Source organism: Lithobates pipiens, unplaced genomic scaffold (genome assembly GCF_037356315.1).
Source record: "Lithobates pipiens isolate NorthernLeopardFrog02 unplaced genomic scaffold, aLitPip1_a1.2 Scaffold_18, whole genome shotgun sequence".
Classification (NCBI taxonomy): domain Eukaryota; kingdom Metazoa; phylum Chordata; class Amphibia; order Anura; family Ranidae; genus Lithobates; species Lithobates pipiens.
The window spans coordinates 364,566,322-364,586,997 of NW_027507758.1; the positions used below are offsets into that span (position 1 = coordinate 364,566,322).

Consider the following 20,676-nt stretch of genomic DNA (forward strand, 5'->3'; position numbering starts at 1 on the left):
GATAGGCGAAGCAGCCCATCTATCTCCCGGGCATGTCTATCTCCCGGGCGGCAGCGGGCCCCCCTACAGTGGTGTAACTCAAGGGCCCAGTCGCAAATGCGACTGGTGCGACCCTGATAATTCCGCCACTGGATGATATTATTAAAAATGCCACCGGTGGTAAGAGTACCCTACTCCCACAGGCCAGGAAAGCTAAGGAGATACGCCGTAGGCAAGGGCCCTCTTTTTCCGCTCACAAGCGGCTTTTTCGTCCGCCCGGAGCTTCGACTAAAAGTCCCCAGCCTGACAGGATGCCCACAGACGCAAATAAAAGTGCTACCGCATGAATGTTTGCCCCCACCCATGTCTCGGGTGGAGGGTCGCCTTCGGGAGTTTGCAGCCCGGTGGTCCTCCCAGTTATCCGACCAATGGGTCTGGGTCTTTACCAAGGTACTGGCTCCAGTTTTGCCATTGCTGCGACAACGTGGGACCACGATCGTGGGATACCTAGACGATCCTCCTCCTGAGAGCATCTTCTGCCTCAGAATTAGAGGAGGATGTGGCAATCACCATGCAGACCCTGCAAGAATTTGGGTGGCTGTTGAACCTCAAAAAGTCGGTGATTGTGCCGACCCAGCATCTGGAGTACCTAGGTTTGCTGTTGGACTCCAGGGAAGCGAGAGTTTTTCTCCCTTCAGACAAATTGCAGACTCTCAGATCCACGGTCAAACTGCTGATGAACCGCAAGTGGTCGTTGCTCCGTTTTTGCATGCGAGTACTGGAACTCATGGTAGCCTCCTTCGAGGCAGTACCGTATGCTCAGCTTCACACCAGTCCTGCAGAAGGAGATTTTGACAAAATGGGACAAATCTCAGTTGTCCTTGGATCGACAGATCCAGGTGAGCCAATCAGTCAGAGACTCACCAATCTGGTGGTTGAGGTCCCCGGTGATTCAGTCCGGAAAATCGTTCCTTCCTCTGAAGTACAGTGATCACAATGGACGCCAGTCTAAACGGCTGGGGAGGAGTGATGGGGGTTCAGTCAGCTCAGGGCCTCTGGTTGACGGAAAAATCCGAGTTGCCGATCAATCTGCTCGAATTGAGAGCGATCAGGCTGTGCCTCTACACATGGTCGATGAGACTTCAAGGGCGTCTGATCAGGATACAGTCAGACAACGCCACGGCTGTGGCATACGTCAATCACCAAGGGGGAACAAGAAGCTCAGCCGCTGCACGGGAGGTCACTCACATACTTCAGTAGGCAGAGTGACACGTACTGGCCCTGTTGACCATTTACATCCCGGGAGTGGAGAACTGGCAGGCGCACTATCTGAGTCGACAGATGCTGGACCCAGGAGAATGGGCATTGAAGTGGGGCACACCAGACGTGGATCTTCTGGCCTCCCGTCTTAATTGGAAGGTGCCAAGAATAGTGTCCAGGACAAGAGATCCGTGGGCAGATGCGTCAGACGCGCTGGTGGCTCCGTGGGATCAGTACCAGCTGCGCCTTTCCTCCACTAAACTGTTGCCACATCTGATTCGCAGAGTGGAAGCCGAGGGGATCCCAGTAATACTGGTTGGCCCGGATTGGCCTCAGCATCCTTGGTGGCAGACGCTCCCTGGCGACTGCCATGGCGAGAGGACCTCCTGTCTCAAGGTCCAATTCTCCATCCTGCTTTACCATCGCTGACTTTAATGGCATGGCTATTGAGAGCCAGGTGTTGAGGAACCGGGGTCTGTCGGACTCGGTGATTCCAACTATGTTGAGAGCACGGAAATCCTCTTCTCTGAAGATATATCATTGTACCTGGAAGGCATACATCTCCATGTGTGAGGAGAAAGGATGGCATCCGCGCTCCTTTTCCATATCCAGGATCCTGCTGTTTCTCCAGCAAGGAGTTGACCAGAGATTGGCATTAAGCACCATCAAAAGGCAAATCTCAGCCTTAGTTGTCTTTTTTCAACGACCCCTGGCATTGCGCTCCTTAGTGAGTACCTTCGTTCAGAGGGTACGACACGTAGTTCCCCCGGTGCGTCCACCGTTACCCCCATGGTATTTGAACCTGGTGTTGTCGGCGCTTCAAAAACTGCCATCTGAAAATATCAGGGAGATTCCTCTGTTGACTCTTTCCCAGAAAGTGGTCTTTCTTGTGGCCATCACATCAGCCAGGAGGGTTTTGGAACTGGCGGCCTTGTCCTGCAAGTAGCCCTAACTGGTTATCCACAGAGATAAGGTGGTGTTGCGTCCGCAACCGTCTTTTCTACCGAAAGTGGTCTCGGCTTTTCATATCAATGAGGACATTGTATTGCCATCTCTGTGTCCTAAGCCGAAGCACCCTAAGGAGGTGTCCCTTCACACTCTGGATGTGGTTAGGGCTCTGAAGGTGTATTTGTCTGCCACAGCTCCCTTTCGGAAGTCAGACTCACTGTTTGTTTCGGTGGCTGGTCCAAAGAAGGGCATGGCGGTCTCGTCGGCCACCATTTCCAGGTGGATCAGACAGATTGTAGTACAGGCCTACGCCTTGAAGGGGCAGGTGCCCCCTTTTCCGGTCATGGCCACTCCACAAGGGCAATCGGAATGTCTTGGACTTTCCGACACCAAGCGTCGGTCACTCAGGTTTGTAAGTCGGGTACCTGGTCATCTGTCCATACGTTTACCAAGTTCTACAAGGTAGACGTCAGTACATCGGCTGATGCCTGTTTTGGCCGCAAAGTTTTGCAGGCGGCCGTGTAGTTGCAATTGAATATGCAATAGATATTTTTTCCTGGTTTTTCGATAAAAACGCAGTACTGTTATGTTAATGCACTGTTGCATTACTTCCGAAGTTTGCTGCGGTCTTGGGGATCACTCCTGTTGAGGATACCCTGTTGTTTTATGGTGGTTTTCCATGAACTGCTGTTTTTTTGTGGGTTTAGTTTCACAGTTTTCTCCTCCAGATTACCTTCCTCAAAACTGAGGTCTTCTTATTAGCTTTGTTGCCCTTCTCTGGACTCTTTTCATTCCCAGCGGATTCTTCTTGCGGATTGGTGACTAGAACTCAATGCCATACTTAAGATGTGGATGAACCAGAGTTTGTTAAATTATAAAATTATAATTTTATCTTTTGTAAATTCCCTTTTTTATGCAAATTAATAATCTGCTAACCTTGCTTGCTACAACATGGCATCGCATGCCTTGGCTGAGTCTGGGATCTACCAGGACCTCCATTCTTGATTTCCCCAGATATTTTCCCCCTAGTGAGTAATTTCAATATTATGTTTAGCTCCCAAGTGCATTACTTTACATGTTTCACTATTGAACCTGATCTTTAATTTAGCTGCCCACCCCTCCATTTTAACTAGGTCTTTTTGTCAAGTTGCTATACCTTGTTGTGAAGTTATTGCCCTGCTTAGTTTTGTATCAATGGCAAACACTGTGATTGAATTAGTTATTCCAACCTCTATATTATATATAGACTAGTTAAATAGAATTGGTCCCAGGACAAAGACTTGAGGTACCCTGATCACAAATCCAGGCTATTCATTACCACCCTCTAGAAAAGTTTCTGTAACCAGTCATCTATCCAGGTAGATACAATATCACCAATTCCAAAAGACCTTGACTTGCTTTTATGGGGTACTGTATCAAATCAAATGCCTTAGCGAAATCGAAAAACACTATGTCCATAGACCTTATCCAAATTACAGCTCCACCCCTCTTAGAATGTTAAAGCGTTTGTTACCCCAACACTTGATATTTCTGATATGTGCCTGCTGTACCATGTACTTGTATGAAAAAGAATCCCGTTCTCTTTGTATTGCTTCCTTTATGTGAAATCCCTGTTCCTGCCAGTCCCTCTGCTTTCCTATTAAAAGCTGACCACACTAAGCAGGAGAACACACTGTGGTCAGTTCTCTAGCTATGCGGGCAACTCAGTATGCTCTCTTCCAATGATCAAACTTGTCCTGACACCCCCCCCCCCCCCCGATGCACAGCCATTCACTGGGAAGCTCAGTGTGATGCTATGATCACTTATTAAAAAAAAGTATTTATGCGTTATATATAATGGTTGGTCTAGCAGGAACGATCAGTCCAATCCATGTTGGTTACTACTGATATTACTATTTTCATCAGCAAATTTTTGGATATGGTCCTTCATCATTCCTTCCAATAGTTTACATACTATTAATGTAAGGCTAACCGGTCTGTAGTTTTCAGGTTTATATCTCAGCGCCTTTTTGAATATTGGTACGGTATTTGTTTTTTACCAATCATCTGTACCATTCCAGTCAGTAAGCTGCCCTTAAAAATAAGGGAACTCTCAGGCCATCTGGTCATATTGATTTTAAATTTTTTTTGTAAATTCTTTATTTTCTTTTCACACAGATAATTTTAGAACAATACATATACATATCCCTACATCTTATCCTCTATTTAGCTTCCATACTCTTTGCTAGAAGAGAAAAAAAAAAGAGACGGGGGTATTGTAGTCTGCCTCTCAAATCATCCCCTCTCCACCCCTCCCCCTCCCGGCCCCACACCTCCTGCTGACTCTTGTTTATGAGAGGTTTATAACTTTTATTTACGGATTTTGTTCCCTATATATAATATAGGGAGACCAGATCTCCCAGTACTTATCCTCTTGCTCTCTCATCATCATAGTGAGATTTTCCATTTGCTGAATTTCTGTTATTCTACCAAGCCATTGTGATCTTGTTGGGGATCCAGTGCTTTTCCAAAGACTCGTAATAGAGGCTTTTGCTGCAGTCAGCAAATGCCTCAAAAGTAAGTTTTTATATTTTTCAGTAGATATCGGAATATCATGTAGCAGATATGCTGCTGGATTTCCCCCAAGAGACAGTTCAGTGATTTCTTTAATTGTTTCGGAGACCATTTTCCAAAAGTCTTTTACTCCGGGGCATTCCCAAAATATGTGTATCAGAGTGCACTCTGCACCCTTGCATCGCCAGCAAAGGTTCAATATTTGTGGATATATCCGATTCAATACCAACGGTGTTCTATACCATCTAGTCAATATTTTATACCCACCTTCTTGGTATTTATTTGTGTCTCAGAAAAAGTTACCCCCAGATCTCTTTCCCATGCTTGTACAAACGCTAAGTCTTGTGGGGCTTTCAGCTCAACCAACAAGTAATACATAACTGAGAGTGAATGTTTCAATGGTTCCCCCATTAAACATATCTGCTCAAATTTAGATGGTATACTTACTACTGACAGTCGTGTTACTATTGATCGGAGAAAGGCCTTCAACTGTATTCACCTGAATGGATCTAGCGCCCCTAAAAACTCTTGTTCGATCTCCTCTCCAGTCATCACGTGGTTATCGGTTGAGAAATGTTGAAGCCTACTAATTCCTTGTCACCTTAAATTCCTAAACTCATGATCTATCAGACCTGGTTCAAAACTCGGGGTGCCCAGGATTGGGATCATGGGACGTGGATATATCGACACCTCTGTTTTCTTAAATATCGTTTTAACTGATCTAAGAGTAGCACTTATTGTAGGGTGTCTCTTCACAATCTGAGGCATCTCTGTGTCCATGAGCCATACTATCCCCTCCAATGGTATGATGGTCACTGCTTGTTCCATACATAACCATGGCTTGCTCTTTTTAAGCGTACACCATTCCGCTATGCGTGCTAAATGTGATGCTTCGTAATTTTCTTTTGGTAAGGTTAAAATATCCCTCTGCACTCTCGCTGGTTTTCCTGCCCATATAAACCTTGCAAACCTTACTCTTAGATCTCTCAAAAATCCTGGGGGAATCTTGACCGGTAGAGTCTGGAACAGATAAATCAATCTTGGCATCACATTCATTTTTAAAATATTAATTCTACCAAACCACGTGAAGACTTCCTTATCCCACTGCTGCAGATCTGATTTAATCTGTCGTGCCAACGGTGCAAAGTTAAGTTCAAACACTCTATTTAACCTATTTGGTATTTTAGTCCCTAACTAGCATATATGGGAGTCTGTCCACTTAAAAGCAAAATGTGCAGATAACTGATTTTGTATGCCAATATTCACTTCTACACCCATTGCTTCTGATTTGCTATAGTTTACTTTAAAGTTGGATATCCCTCCATATTTCCGCATTTCCGCTAACAAAGATGGAAGCGACAGAAATGGAGAAGCTATAAAAAATAACAAATCGTCTGCGTATGCCGCCAGCTTATGTTCTTCTCCCTTAATTGATATGCCCCTGATATCTGGGTTTGCCCGTATAGTTCTTATCAAGGGTTCTAATGTAAGGATGAAAATAATAGGTGAGAGTGGGCATCCCTGCCGCGTTCCATTGCATATAGAAAAGGGTTCCGACATTGTTTCATTTATTTTGACCCTTGCTTTTGGGCAGGAGTATAAACTTTTAATCCAATTCAGCATTCCATTACCCAGTCCTATATGTTGCAATGTTGCTTTCAGGAATGTCCAGTCTACTCTGTCAAATGCTTTTTCTGCATCTGCAGAGATAAGCACTAGAGGTTTCTGATCACACTGAACAGAATATATAGCACTTAGAACCCTTTGCGTGTTTTCTCTGCCTTCCCTACCCAGAGAAAACCCCACTTGATCAGGATGTATTAGGGCCGGGATGTATGTTAGTAATCTAGTGGCTAGTATTTTCATTAGGATCTTTAGGTCCACATTTAACAATGAGATTGGTCGGTAACTAGCACATTGTGATGGATCTTTTTCCTTCTTAGGGATTACTGTAATATGAGCCATTAATGTCTCTACGGGCATCCTTTATCCCTCCCGTATTGAATTAAACACAGCTAAAAATTCTGGTGCTAATTTTTTGGCGAAAGTCTTATAATAGAGCAGGGTATACCTGTCGGGTCCTGGAGCTTTTCTTGTTTTTAATGAATTAGGGCTTCTGTAAATTCCTCTATTGTAAGTGGTCAGTAGGAGGAAACAAATGTCCTGGTGCCAGTGGTCAGTATGAAGAAAGTAATGCCCTGGTGTTAGTGGTCAGTATGAAGAAAGGAATGCCCTGGTGTCAGTGGTCAGTATGAAGAAAGGAATGCCCTGGTGTCAGTGGTCAGTATGAAGAAACTAATGCCCTGGTGTCAATGGTCAGTATGAATAAACTAATGCCCTGGTGTCAGGGGTCAGTATGAAGAAAGGAATGCCCTGGTGTCAGTGGTCAGTATGAAGAAACTAATGTCCTGGTGTCAGGGGTCAGTATGAAGAAAGGAATGCCCTGGTGTCAGTGGTCAGTATGAACAAACTAATGTCCTGGTGTCAGTGGTCAATATGAAGAAACGAATGCCCTGGTGTCAATGGTCAATATGAAAAAACTAATGCCCTGGTGTCAGGGGTCAATATGAAAAAACTAATGCCCTGGTGTCAGGGGTCAGTATGAAGAAACTAATGCCCTGGTGTCCTGGTGGTATTGGTCAGTAGGAGTAAAAAAAAATATTCTGCTATCAGTGGTCAGTATGTAGAGAAAAAATACCCTGATGTCAGTGAGAGGAAAAAAAGGGCCCCTGTGTCAGTGGGAGGAAAAATGTTCCAGCGTTCGTGACCATGACATGTCAAATTGTATGCTAAATTGCAGTGCCGCGTGGCTTCCCAAAAGTAGTTTCTGTATTCCTGGGACTTCGGGTGCAATTTCAATAGACATCTGTGCGGGAATCTGCACAGATGTCTCTGAAATCGCCCCCAAAGTCGGACTGACATGCAGGTCGCACGATTTCAATCCCGCAGCAGTGTGAACCTGAGCTAAGTGCCATTAATTCTTAATGGCACCCCACACATCTAGCAAATGCGCAAACTCTCACGCCTTCTAAAATGCAGTACTGTACATTTTTTCTGTGGCACGATTTTAAAAATTATGTCTGTATCTTTTTGCGTGTTTCACATGCATAGAACAGCACATTAAAAACATGACATAATGGAATGCGCAAAAAACGTGCGTGATCAGATGCACCTCCTGGTGTGAATGAGCCAACAGACTGGTGTGCCATGGGATTGTGCACAATTCTAAAGGGTGCTCTGACTGAAAATGGTTTGAGAAACACTGGTTTAAATATTGGTAATGTTCACCCAGGTATGCTTGGCTCATCCCTAGTGAGGACATGTCTTTACTTTTAAATCTGAATATGTTTAACACTGTCTGAAATGTGGAACAGTACTTGCCATGTGAAGATTTAAAACAAGGATTGAAGGAATATAAACAGTGAACTTTGCAAAACATAGAATGTGAATTCTATAGAGGTATACTCTCGTAGGTACTACTTTTATACATATTTAGTAAACAAGGACATACATAAGCATAGAATTTTTTTTTTTATTGATGGTATTTGATGTACACTGCCAAATTGATTTACATAACATGCACACAGTACAATATTTTAAATATACATTTAGAATAAAAACTAAATTCCCAGATCAGCTACATAGAATGGAGAGGATTTTTCAAACTGGTTTGTACCCTCAGATATTTTCTTATATTGGCTCTTATGATTATATACCTAAGGCTCAGTTCACACTGGAGCGACTCTAAAGTCACGCTATTTCCAGTGCAACTTTCATGCGACTTATTACATTTTATGGCACTAAAGTCAAAGGAACATGGCAATAAAGTAGCGCAGGAAACTTTTTTAAAGGCGCTGCAACTTTAGTTGCATAGATTGGAATGGGTGCCATTGAAACAAATGGGGTTTGACTTGTCATGTGACTTTGTGTCGTTTGACAAGTCGCACTAGTGTGAACCGAGCCTAAAGGCTCTTGTATGACAGCCTAAAAAGGGACCAAATCTAGTTGCTATGTGATGCACGAGCCTCGTGTTGTGCTCACCACCTAAATAGCCTGCTAAATGGTCCCAAGGTTCTTTCCCCAATAAGTGCACTAGCAGGCAGGCACACAGTCTCAGTCACTCTTCTGGCTCAATGATAGGGGATAGGGAAAAGGATAGGGGTATCCTTTTTTGATGATTTATTGAAAACTTGGATAGGTGCAGGGTAATTAGTATGCCAGTAACGTAAAGTAGCTGAGGACACCTGTCTTCCTCTCAGAGATTCCTAGCACAATCCTTCCAGCAGCAATAATGGGCTGAGCTACACAGGGACACTTTACACAATGTCCACTTTTAGGTATAGGCTGACTCTGATGCATGAGGGATAGCAGCAGCACACAGTCACTGGAATCTTACACATTGATCTGCACTCACAAATGTCCCTGTATTTTTGGATGTTTCCTTCCAATATCAGCCAATCATTTCTCTTTTGAACTCTTCAGACCAGATCCTGAAAGGAAATCCCTCAATCAGCTCCTGCAAAGTTCAGTAGAATAGGCCCCCCCCAGCTAGCGCAGCTGGGACCTCATTGAGGAAATGATGAAGCACAGCTGGACTGCCCAGAACAGACAAGAACCCCTCTGCTCCAGGCCTCAATCTATTTATGCTTCCTCCCAGCCACCTACTGGGCACCTTCTCTCAGGGATATGCTAGGACCAGATAAATTCTGTAGATTTGACTCTCCCAGTGCTTTACTTTCCAAAACCATTCAAAAGGCCAAACCCATTGGCCTTTGGCTTCCTGCTGCTGTTAATCAAATCCAATGATGTGGGAGTCGGGGGGCCGGACCGAGTCCTGCAGTCCGTGTCAATGGATGCAGCAGCAGGACTCTGGAGCGCGCCCGCACATGTGCCTCTATGGAAAACGCTTCTTCATGGGGAACTTGAGAAGAAAAGGAACGCTGCGGAAGGACCCCAGAAGAGGAGGATTGGGCCACTCTGTGCAAAACCCTTGCACAGAGGAGGTAAGTATGACATGTTTGTTATTTTAAAAAACCTTTAGAACCCCTTTTAATATTAGTGTATATCTATACCAAACCTTATGTATTTTTAAATAGAGTGGGAAAGGCTTCTGTTTTTCTGTCTGAAGGCCCCCATTGAGGAGATTCACAATTCTATTTGTACTGGTGACCAAGAAAAAAAGTTAAATCCAAACTTTTAGACCTCATGCACACTGGGTTTGGAAAACACCCCTTTTAAAGGCGTTTGACTTTTTTTTTCGTTTGTTTTTTTTCAGCCTGTAAAAGCCCCTCTATGTTATCCTGTGTCCAATGCACACATTTTATAAGCATATAAGCAGAGGAGTGTTTACAGGCTGAAAAAAAAAGCACCAAACACGGGTTCATGAGAGGAGCCGAAGGGCTGAAAAAATGCACAACACATCTAAATGTCTGTAAACATATTACACACGCATTTGGGCATGTTTGAGCATTAACGCATTCCAATGGCCCGAAAAAATCATTAGTCTGGCAAATGGAATTAATTTATGCTCATACACGCCTAAAGGATTGTGCTATACACAACTTTAGGCACGTTTTTAAGCAGCTTTTACTCCTGCCAATAGAAAAGGCGTTTCAGAGGGGCTAAACAGATGCCCTTTGTGCATGAATTGTCCTGAGATCAAGAAGTGAGGAGAAATCTTCAAATAGGGACATTTGCTCCAGGGAGATTGGTCTAAGAGGAGAATTCCCCTCACTTTGGGAGATATCCACTAACTTCCTGTTGTGTTTCTGGCACAGGAAGTAAAGGGCAATTTCCCCAATGGTACACATTCAACAAAAAAATTACCTAGCAGCAATTTAACCCTTCCCTATCCCATTTGAAACAGAAAAATTGAGCTATACATACACTTTATGTTTTACATGCCTGTGTACCTATGTTGGTACAAGACTGATTTTATTTTTCTCAAAATAATCATTTATTTGCAAAATAAAGTAGTGCTATTGATGCTACACCCGAGATCACGCCCATGACAGACAAAGCAGCACTTGCAGCTGGTTCTCTCTGCTCCCTATTTTGTTCATATGTGCAAGACAGCACCTGTTGTTCGCATAAACCATGTCTGCATGCCTCACAACGCTCTTTGTTATGTAAACCTTCCAAGGGGCCATAGATTTTTGGCTTCTGATCTTGATATTGATCATTCACCTCATAGAACTTTCTTTGGATTTTATGGACTAAATTACAAACAACTCTTTCAATGTTGTCAGATGTCACCGTTGGGGTCATTTCTTCGGGACTGCTGCAACGTTCACAACCCTGCTTGAAAATTCTCATTTTTACTGTTCCATGTCTCAGATGTTTGTTTAGATTTATAATGAACAATACGGATACTTTTGATGAGTTCCAGCTGCGTTTACAACGTGAGCAACGGAAGCTGAAGCGAGAAGAAAAATACAATAGGTCACAACTGGAGCTCTCTTTGTAATACAGGGATTAAACAATAAATAGTTTATAAGGAGCACCAGTAGTATACAAAAGACTGTTTTGCAATAGTCTGCATCTGTCCAATCAAGTAATATGATGTTCAGCTTCTAAAATATGTACAACTATGGTATGATTATGAATTTTAATGTTACTACTGTAAAATCTCATAGGAGCTGTAAATGAGGCTACTTAGTGTTGGCAGATTCATAGCAGGATTAGTAATGTAAAAGAGCGTCAACTATCCTGTTAGTTCTTATCACTGAAGGATCCATAAAAGTTTACTTCTTGATTCAGGATTCAGCTAAGTGTGACATGCCTGCAACTAAGGGCCCCAGCACTAAATGTAAACAAAGAGGTGGGGGTATTCCAGTTGATATCATTGACCAAATATGGACAAGACCATATTTGGCTATAGCTTTTTTTACAGGGGTTCCTGGGTATCATCATTGACCAAATATGTCCATGTTTGGCCAATGATGTGACCTGGGATACCCTGCTCCTTTGTTTACATTCTGCTGACAACTGAGAAAATATAATTACTGTAGCAGTGACCGAGTGGATAGCAACATGTTTTTTGTTTAGCGGGTCCTCGAGCGTCACTTATGAATGATGGGTCACATCAGGGTCTGCAAACTTCCCCCTTGCACTGTAAAAGGGAAACCTGCAGACTGTGATGTAACAGGGAACCCTGTGCTGGATAATGTTATCCTGGGCTTCATTGACAAGAAGACATATGTTTTATGTCTATATTACTATATATGAAGCCAATGATGTTATTGGCACATGGGTTCTGAAGGAACAGCCTCTCAGGCCGTTCCTTCAGAATCCTGTACCGTAAATGGCGGCTCCCCCACGTATGCGCAGGAGTGAGGTCATCGCAGCTCCAGACAGTCACACAGCTGGAGTCTGCAGACCCGGAAGGAAGACGGGCGAAGATAAAAGCGGCCTCCAGAGAGGCTTCGTTTTCAGGTAAGTTTCACATGTATACTAGCACATTATGGCTTTACCTTGCAGGTCAGAAAAAAAAGGCACCCAGCTATTTACAGCCCCTTTAACCGATTTCCGACCAGCGCACGCCGATGTACGTCGGCAGAATGGCACTGACAGGCGTACAGGCACATCCCCTTTAAGAAGCGGTGTCGTGCGTGCACACCCGCCACGGCCTCCGTGAACGGGACCATGGGTCCCGCAGACTTGATGTCCGCCGGGTGTCCGCGATCGTGTGACGGAGAGGAAGAACGGGGATATGCTTTTGTAAACAAAGCATTTTCTGGTTCTGCCTAGTAACAGGACAGAGATCACAGCTCTCTCTCATTGAGAGCAGTGATCACAGTCCTGTGTGTTGAAGTCCATCCCCCTCACAGTTAGAATCACTCCCTAGGAAACACTTAACCCCTTCACTGCCCCTTAGTGGTTAATCCCTTCACTGCCAGTGTCATTTTCACAGTAATCAATGCATTTTTTAGCACTGATTGCTGTAGAAATGACAGTGGTCCCAAAATAGTGTAAAAAATGTCCGACTTGTCTGCCATAATGTTGCAGTCCTGATAAAAATCGCAGATCGCCGCCATTACTAATGAAAAAAAAAATGAATAATAAAAATGCCATAAAACTATCCCCTACTTTGTAGACGCTATAAATTGTGTGCAAACCAATCAATATACCCTTATTGCAATTTTTTTAACCAAAAATATGTAGAAGAATACATATACGTATTTTTGGGGGATATTTATTATAGCAAAAAGTAAAAAATATTACTTTTTTTTTCAAAATTGTCGCTCTTTTTTTGTTTATAGCACAAAAAATTAAAACCACAGAGGTGATGAAATACCACCAAAAGAAAGCTCTATTTGTGGGGGGAAATTTTTGTTTGGGTACAATGGCGCACGACCGCGCAATTGTCAGTTAAATTGACGCAGTGCCAAATCGCAAAAAGTGCTCTGGTCAGGAAGGGCTGATGTGGTTAAGCATGTTGCTAATTGCACTAGCTACTGTTTGTAGCTTAATTATTGAAATTTGCATTGAAAATGGCCATTCTGGCTAACTTTTTGAACTGTCAGTAAAAATCTGGCTCTGTCAGTACATTTTTTGTGCCTTTCAGTCAAATCATTGGCTCTGGAGATTAGACACCCATACACACTATACAACTTTTACCAAAATCATGTAGTGCAAGGGCTTGCCTGATTGCATACAAATTGAAACTCTTAAGGTTTTACCTCATATTATATGGTTTTGGTCAATCTGAAGGAAAAAATCTACAGAAAATTGTATAGTATGTATCCAGCTTTAGAAGTGGTTGGCTGCATTAGTTTCCTTTCTTAGGCTTTATTTTCACCTGTTGTTCCGACCATTAAGCCTGGGTTCACACTAGTGCGATCTCTGAGATTGCATATAATTTGCACCCGCACCGCACGTGCCGATCACATTCGATCTCTGAGCAATGTGATTTCAGCCATTCAGTTGTGGGGACTTGTTTTTCCCTGCACTAGAATCGGATCGCATGGGTGTTCTCACCTGTGCGATTAGATTCCTGTATGAGTTCACAGTTCGCACTGCGATCTATGATCCGATCTGGGGGTGTCATTAGCAATGTAATGACACCTGCAATGGTTCACAGAAGGCATTGTGAACTGAGGTGAAAAGAGGAGCGATGTGGGAACCGACACTGGATTCGCGCTGGTTCCCGCATTGGACATATTTGAACCCAAGGTAAGTCTGTTATTTTTCAACTTCCTTTAACAGACCAAATTGTTCAGCAAAAGTGGCAGTTAGAGGGTTGAGACAAACCATTTACTTCTGACAGGTGCTTACAATGGTCGGCTTTTATTCATTTATGCAAAATCAGAGGCGTAACTAGAATCTTCAGGGCCCCAGTGCAAGAAACCATGTAGGGCCCCCACCAAAGGAGTTGGTAGGTCTACAAAAGATCTCAGGCTAGAGCCCATAGCATAGTAAAGAAAGTCATACGCTTGAGCAGGCATACACATATAATACACGTGTGTGTGTGTGTATATATATATCATTACATAGTGTGGATCCCCCCTTACATCAGGGTCCCCAGAGAGCCTCCCCTGACATCAGGATCTCCAGAGAGTCCACCCCCCCTTACATCAGGGTCCCCAGGGAGCCTCCCCTGACATCAGGATCTCCAGAGAGTCCGCCCACCCCTTACATCGGGGTCCCCAGAGAGCCCACCTTTGCATCAGAGTCCCCAGAGAGCCCGCCTTTGCATCAGGGTCCCCAGAGAGCCCGCCTTTGCATCAGGGTCCCCAGAGAGCCTGCCTTTGCATCATGGTCCCCAGATAGCTCCCCCCTTACATCAGGGTCCCCAGAGAGCCCCTTCCTTACACCAGGGTCCCCAGAGAGCCCCTTCCTGACATCAGGGTCCCCAGAGAGCTCCCCCTTACATCAAAGTCCCCAGAGAGCCCCACTTACTTCAGGGTCCTCAGAGAGCCCCCCTTACTTCGGGGTCCCCAGAGAGCCTCCCCTGACATCAGGATCTCCAGAGAGTCCCCCTTATATCAGGGTCCCCAGAGAGCCCCCCCTTACATCAGGGTCCTCAGAGAGCTCTCCCTTACATCCGGGTCCCCAGAGCCTGTTTTTGCATAAGGGTCCCCAGAGAGCCTGCCTTTGCATCAGGGTCCCCAGAGAGCTCCCCCCTTACATCAGGGTCCCCAGAGAGCCCCTTCCTTACATCAGGGTCCCCAGAGAGCCCCCCTTCATGGTCCCCAGAGAGCCCCCCTTCAGGGTCCCCAGAGAGCCTCCTTTACATGAGGGTCCCCAGAGAGCTCCCACTTACATCAGAGTCCCCAGGGAGCCCCACTTACTTCATTGTCCCCAGAGAGCCCCCCTTACTTTGGGGTCCCCAGAGACCCCCCCTTACATCAGGGTCCCAAGAGAGCCCCCCCTTACATCAGGGTCCCAAGAGAGCCCCCCCTTACATCAGGGTCCCAAGAGAGCCCTTCCTTACATCAGGGTCCCAAGAGAGCCCTCCCTTACATCACCCCCCCCCCCCTCCAGAGCTTCCCCAGTACCTGGCTAGTCTTCGCTGTGCACCTTTGACCCCCAGCACATATCTGTACCCCCACCTGGGGGGAAATGTGAGGCAGCGATCAGCAGCTCTATGGTGTCCATGGGTGGTGGGAACTCCCTGCGGCTTGTAGTTCTCTCTCCGACTGTATCCACCGGAGAGGGGAGGGGCCTCTTACCCGGGCATGTATCATCGAGAGTGTAGGAGCAGACCGACTCACTGAAGAGTGAAGCCGATACATGCCTGGGTCAGAGACCCCTCCCCTCTCCATTGTATACATTCGGAGAGAGAACTACAAGCCGCAGGAAGATCCCACGACTCACAGGCACCATACAGCTGCCAATCACAGCCTCCCACCTCCCCCCTGCATGTTAAATGGACAGCCAGGGGTGAAGGGGAGATGCCGGGTCTCCCCCCCCCCCCCCCCCCACAGCAGCAGAATGACAGGGCCCAATCGCTATAGTTCCGCCTCTGTGCAAAATATTTATCCCAAATAAAAAATAAACTGTTACTGTAACTTCTTAGCTGAAATTCAGTTTTAGTTTTTTAGTCAAGTCCATCTAAATCTGCTAGGATTTCAAACATTTCCCTACCCACAGATTTGCAATGCTGCTGTCCAAGAGTTTGGACAAAGATGAGAGGGGGCAGGGGTATCAGGTAAAAATAAAGGTAAAAAAAGGATAGGAAAGAAAACGAATGCAGTCATCATATCTAAGGATTTGTAAGCTGCAATATTTTATGTTTTTGGGTTTAAGTATGCTTTAAGATGACATTTATTAATTTGTTTGTTATACAAGTGATATAAATATCATTATAAAGGTTTACCAAAATGTGCATACCTGCCAAAGGTTTGCTGTGTATAAATCAGTCCTGTTTTCTGCTTCACAAGGTCCATATCAACATGGAGATCCCAGTTATGTGGAACTTCCAATTCCTCAATCTTGTTGGAAAATTCTTCTTCCCACTTTAACACGTTCATTTTCATTCAGTGTTATTTTTTTGCACTTGTAGTGTTCCTGCAATAACACAGCATAAAAACAACCAATAATTCCTTGATAAAAAGCTTTTAGACTTTTAATAGGTTTTTACTTTTGTAACCATTTTTAAATTCCTGTTAAAGTAGAACTTAAAGTGGAGCTCCACCCAAAAGAGAAAGCTCTGTTTGCTTGCCGCAGTAGAACACCAGCTGTGTAACCGCAAGGCTTCACTGCCAGTTTCCTTAGTCAAGATGGCAGAGCCAGCACCCAATAGCTGATTGAAAAATTGGAAGGCCTCACTGCCAGGTTCCCTTACCGGCAATGGCAGCGTCTGCACCTAATAGCTGATCCAAAGATAGGCTGCGGTGCCAACATCGCTGGCTCCCTGGACAGGTAAGTGTCCATATATTAAGTCAGCAGCTGCAGTGTTTGTAGCTGCTGACTTTTAACTTTTCATGGGGTGCGCGGACATCCGCTTTAATGATTACTGATATAGATAATGTACCTATTTGTGTAATAAAACTTCATTTTTTGGTAATAATTTTTATAAAAGTAACGGGTGCAACATAAAAGAGTACGATATTTGCAGAGCCGTCTTTAAGGCAGGGCAAAAGGGGCAGCTGTCCTAAGCCCTGTCATTGTTGTGGGGCCCAAAGCAGCTGCCTCATACTTGCCAACTATCCCAGTTTAAATTCCCTTGTCCTTTGAATTTCTAGTCCTGTGCGGTGTCCCGATATCTCAGTGTGAAGTGCTAGTACTAATGCTGCCCAGCTCTGCCCTATTGTGTACAGATGACTCACCTACAGACCCTGTGTTTATATGTAACTAACCGGCATTCATATGTAAATAGCAGTGGCATTCATAATTAAATAGTTGCTTACAGTGGCATTGATATGTAAATAAAAGGCGGCATTCATATGTATATCATGCCCCCCTGCAGTGAGGAGATGATGTGCTGTAACCTCTACCAACCAATTAGTAAGCAGTAATACTGTACAGTAATCTCTAGCAACCAATTAACAAGCAGAAATCATTTGCTGTAACCTCTAGCAACTAATCAATGAGCCGTAATGTGTGCTGTAACCTCTAGCAACCAGTCAGTAAGCAGTAATGATATGCTGTAACCACTGGTAACCGATCGTAATTGTTGCCTGATCTGATACAATAAACTGATTTTAAGTCTGGTTGCTATTTATTATATGTCTCAGAGCAGGTGGAGCATGAAATTGCATGGAGGGGGGCCCAAGAAAATTTTTGCCCAGGGTCCAATCCAGCTGTTTTTGATAAACGAACGCATCAATATCTGGTTGGATGGATGTAGTAACAATTTTCAACGAATTCTCACGGGGCTCATCAGATATTTTGGATCTAATTTTGCCCTTTGTGTGCTTTACCCTAGAAATGAGTTGCTCACAAATATAGGTGCTGCCTATTAGAGGATGTTGCATGTATGTTCAGGCAGCTGTAGGTGCTCAACCAAAAATAACATCATCTCTGTGTTGGTAAATTGTTTTTGGTCTTTCATTCATTTATGTAGCAAAAATGATGACAACTCCTACAGGGAGAATCTACGAACCTGTATATAATATCCAATCATAACTATGGACACGTCAAGAACCTAAACAACTGTGAAAGTAACATTATATTTAAATTCAGGTAATTGTTACAATAAAGATAAAATTTATCTTTGCTGAGATTTTCTTAGCCCCTGTACACACACGGTCGGAGATTTCGACAACCAAATCCGTCGGATTTTGTCCGTCGGATCTTGCATACACACGGTCGGACTAAGTTGTCGAAAAATCCGATCATTCAGAACGTGATGACGTAATTTCGTTACGATGGGACTACGTTCAGGCTAGTAGCCAATAGCTTTGATGTAGGAATTTGATCTGAGCATGCGTGGCACTTGGTCCGATCAAAATTCTCTACACATGATCGGAGTATGTTCGATCGAACCAGTTGGTCAGAAAATATTTCAAACAAGTTGGAAAACTGGGTCCGACGGATATTCCGACGGAATCAGTCCGATGCATACCACACACAGTCGGATTATCCGACAACACGGTCCGATAGGACACATTCCGACGGATTCTCCGACCGTGTGTACAAGGGCTAAGAAATGCTGGATATGGTACTTGCAGCAAATAATTCAGCAACACATTTGACTCTAAAAACATATAAAGGTTACTTTGTGTACAATAATTTAGAAAAAATAGTAATATGTACAAATATGTATGATTTCACATATACATGTCACCAATAATGTCCATGTTACAACATACATTAGGAATAGCGCTTTGAAAAAAATAAATACAAAGTAAAATCATATTTAGTTAAAACTGTCAAACCTCAATATACATGTGTGTTAAGAATCTGTTATGCAATATTACCTTCTTAGTGTTCAGAATCTGCTCATGTACAGTCCAGATGCTCTCTAAGAATCACATTGATCACTTATTCTGCTTTTATATATTCTTGCTTCATCATTCCCTTTTCTCCACCCATGGGATCATCACCATGAGTCTGAGAAACGAAACTAAAGCATCTCTCAGTTTCCTATTTTTGTGCCAGACCTCTTCTGACTATTGCTGTAAATTGATTGCAATCTTCTAGCACTTGTATAGCAGGAATGCTGACCAGATAAACATACCGTAACTATAGGATACATCTAGCTGTATACTGTAAATGTTGTTAGAATAAAAGTGAAATGATTCCTCGCTGTTTTCTTTCTAAGTTTGAATATAGAACCCGCAACCAGCAATTCAGCAAAACTTCTGTTTCACATTTATAAAACATATGAAGGTTGCCCAGAATATTTTAGATACATTTAAAGTGGTATTACGCTGTATGAAATAGAAAAACAAACCAAATGTATCTAATTAATCTGTTTCCAGCCTGTCACGCCCTTGCACTATATACAGTGCCTTGCGAAAGTATTCGGCCCCCTTGAACTTTTCAACCTTTTGCCACATTTCAGGCTTCAAACATAAAGATATAAAATTTTTATTTTTTATGAAGTTCAGCGAGGATCTCTGAATGATCTCTGATCTCTGAATGATCCAATGTTGTCCTAAATGACTGATGGTGATAAATAGAATCCACCTGTGTGTAATCAAGTCTCTGTATAAATACACCTGCTCTGTGATAGTCTCAGGGTTCTGTTGAAAGTGCAGAGAGCATCATGAAGACCAAGGAACACACCAGGCAGGTCCGTAATACTGTTGTGGAGAAGTTTAAAGCCGGATTTGGATACAAAAAGATTTCCCAAGCTTTAAACATCCCAAGGAGCACTGTGCAAGCGATAATTTTGAAATGGAAGGAGTATCAGACCACTGCAAATCTACCAAGACCTGGCCGTCCCTCTAAACTTTCAGCTCAGGCAAGGAGAAGACTGATCAGAGATGCAGCCAAGAGGCCCATGATCACTCTGGATGAACTGCAGAGAACTACAGCTGAGGTGGGAGAGTCTGTCCATAGGACAACAATCAGTCATACACTGCACAAATCTGGCCTTTATGGAAGAGTGGCAAGAAGAAAGCCATTTCTCAAAGATATCCATAAAAAGTTTGCCACAAGCCACCTGGGAGACACACCAAACATGTGGAAGAAGGTGCTCTGGTCAGATGAAACCAAAATCGAACTTTTTGCCCACAATGCAAAACGATATGTTTGGCGTAAAAGCAACACAGCTCATCACCCTCAACACACCATCCCCACTGTCAAACATGGTGGTGGCAGCATCATGGTTTGGGCTTGCTTTTCTTCAGCAGGGACAGGGAAGATGATTAAAATTGAGGGGAAGATGGATGCAGCCAAATACAGGACCATTCTGGATGAAAACCTGTTGGAGTCTGCAAAAGACCTGAAACTGGGACAGAGATTTATCTTCCAACAAGACAATGATCCCAAACATACAGCAAAATCTACAAAGGAATGGTTCACAAATAAACGTATCCAGGTGTTAGAATGGCCAGGTCAAAGTCCAGATCTGAATCCAATCGAGAATCTGTGGAAAGAGCTGAAAACTGCTGTTCAAAAACGCTCTCCTTCCAACCTCACTGAGCTCGAGCTGTTTTGCAAGGAAAAATGGGCAAGAATTTCAGTCTCTCGGTGTGCAAAACTGATAGAGACATACCCCAAGCGACTTGCAGCTGTAATCGCAGCAAAAGGTGGCTCTACAAAGTATTAACGCAAGGGGGCCGAATAATTTTGCACGCCCCACTTTTAATTTTTTTATTAGTTAAAAAAGTTTCAAAAATCCAATAGATTTCGTTCCACTTCACAATTGTGTCCCACTTGTTGGTGATTCTTTACAAAAAATAAAAATTTTATATCTTTATGTTTGAAGCCTGAAATGTGGCAAAAGGTTGAAAAGTTCAAGGGGGACGAATACTTTCGCAAGGCACTGTAGTTAATGGTAAATCTAAAGGAGATTGCACATTCAGATTTTATAGTGTATGA

General features: G+C 43.7%; 1 protein-coding gene across 1 annotated transcript; it reads right to left on the bottom strand.

Annotated features, from left to right (window-relative positions):
* Positions 1-8,252: 8,252 nt before the first annotated feature.
* LOC143988196 (receptor-transporting protein 3-like) lies at positions 8,253-18,771 on the bottom strand. The gene is made up of 3 exons (XM_077487578.1): positions 18,606-18,771; positions 16,075-16,251; positions 8,253-11,155 (listed from the first exon to the last, which is right to left on the bottom strand). The coding sequence occupies exons 2-3, from the start codon at positions 16,218-16,220 to the stop codon at positions 10,693-10,695; spliced, it is 609 nt and encodes a 202-aa protein (XP_077343704.1). The 5' UTR covers positions 16,221-16,251; positions 18,606-18,771; the 3' UTR covers positions 8,253-10,692.
* Between the last annotated feature and the right edge of the window lie 1,905 nt (positions 18,772-20,676).

Coding starts and splice junctions, on each gene's coding strand:
- LOC143988196 (XM_077487578.1), bottom strand. CDS start 16,220: ATGAAAATGAACGTGTTAAAGTGGGAAGAAGAATTTTCCAACAAGATT. Junction 11,156..16,074: donor ACACAGCAAACCTTTGGCAG/GTATGCACATTT, acceptor TTCTCGCTTCAG/CTTCCGTTGCTCACGTTGTA.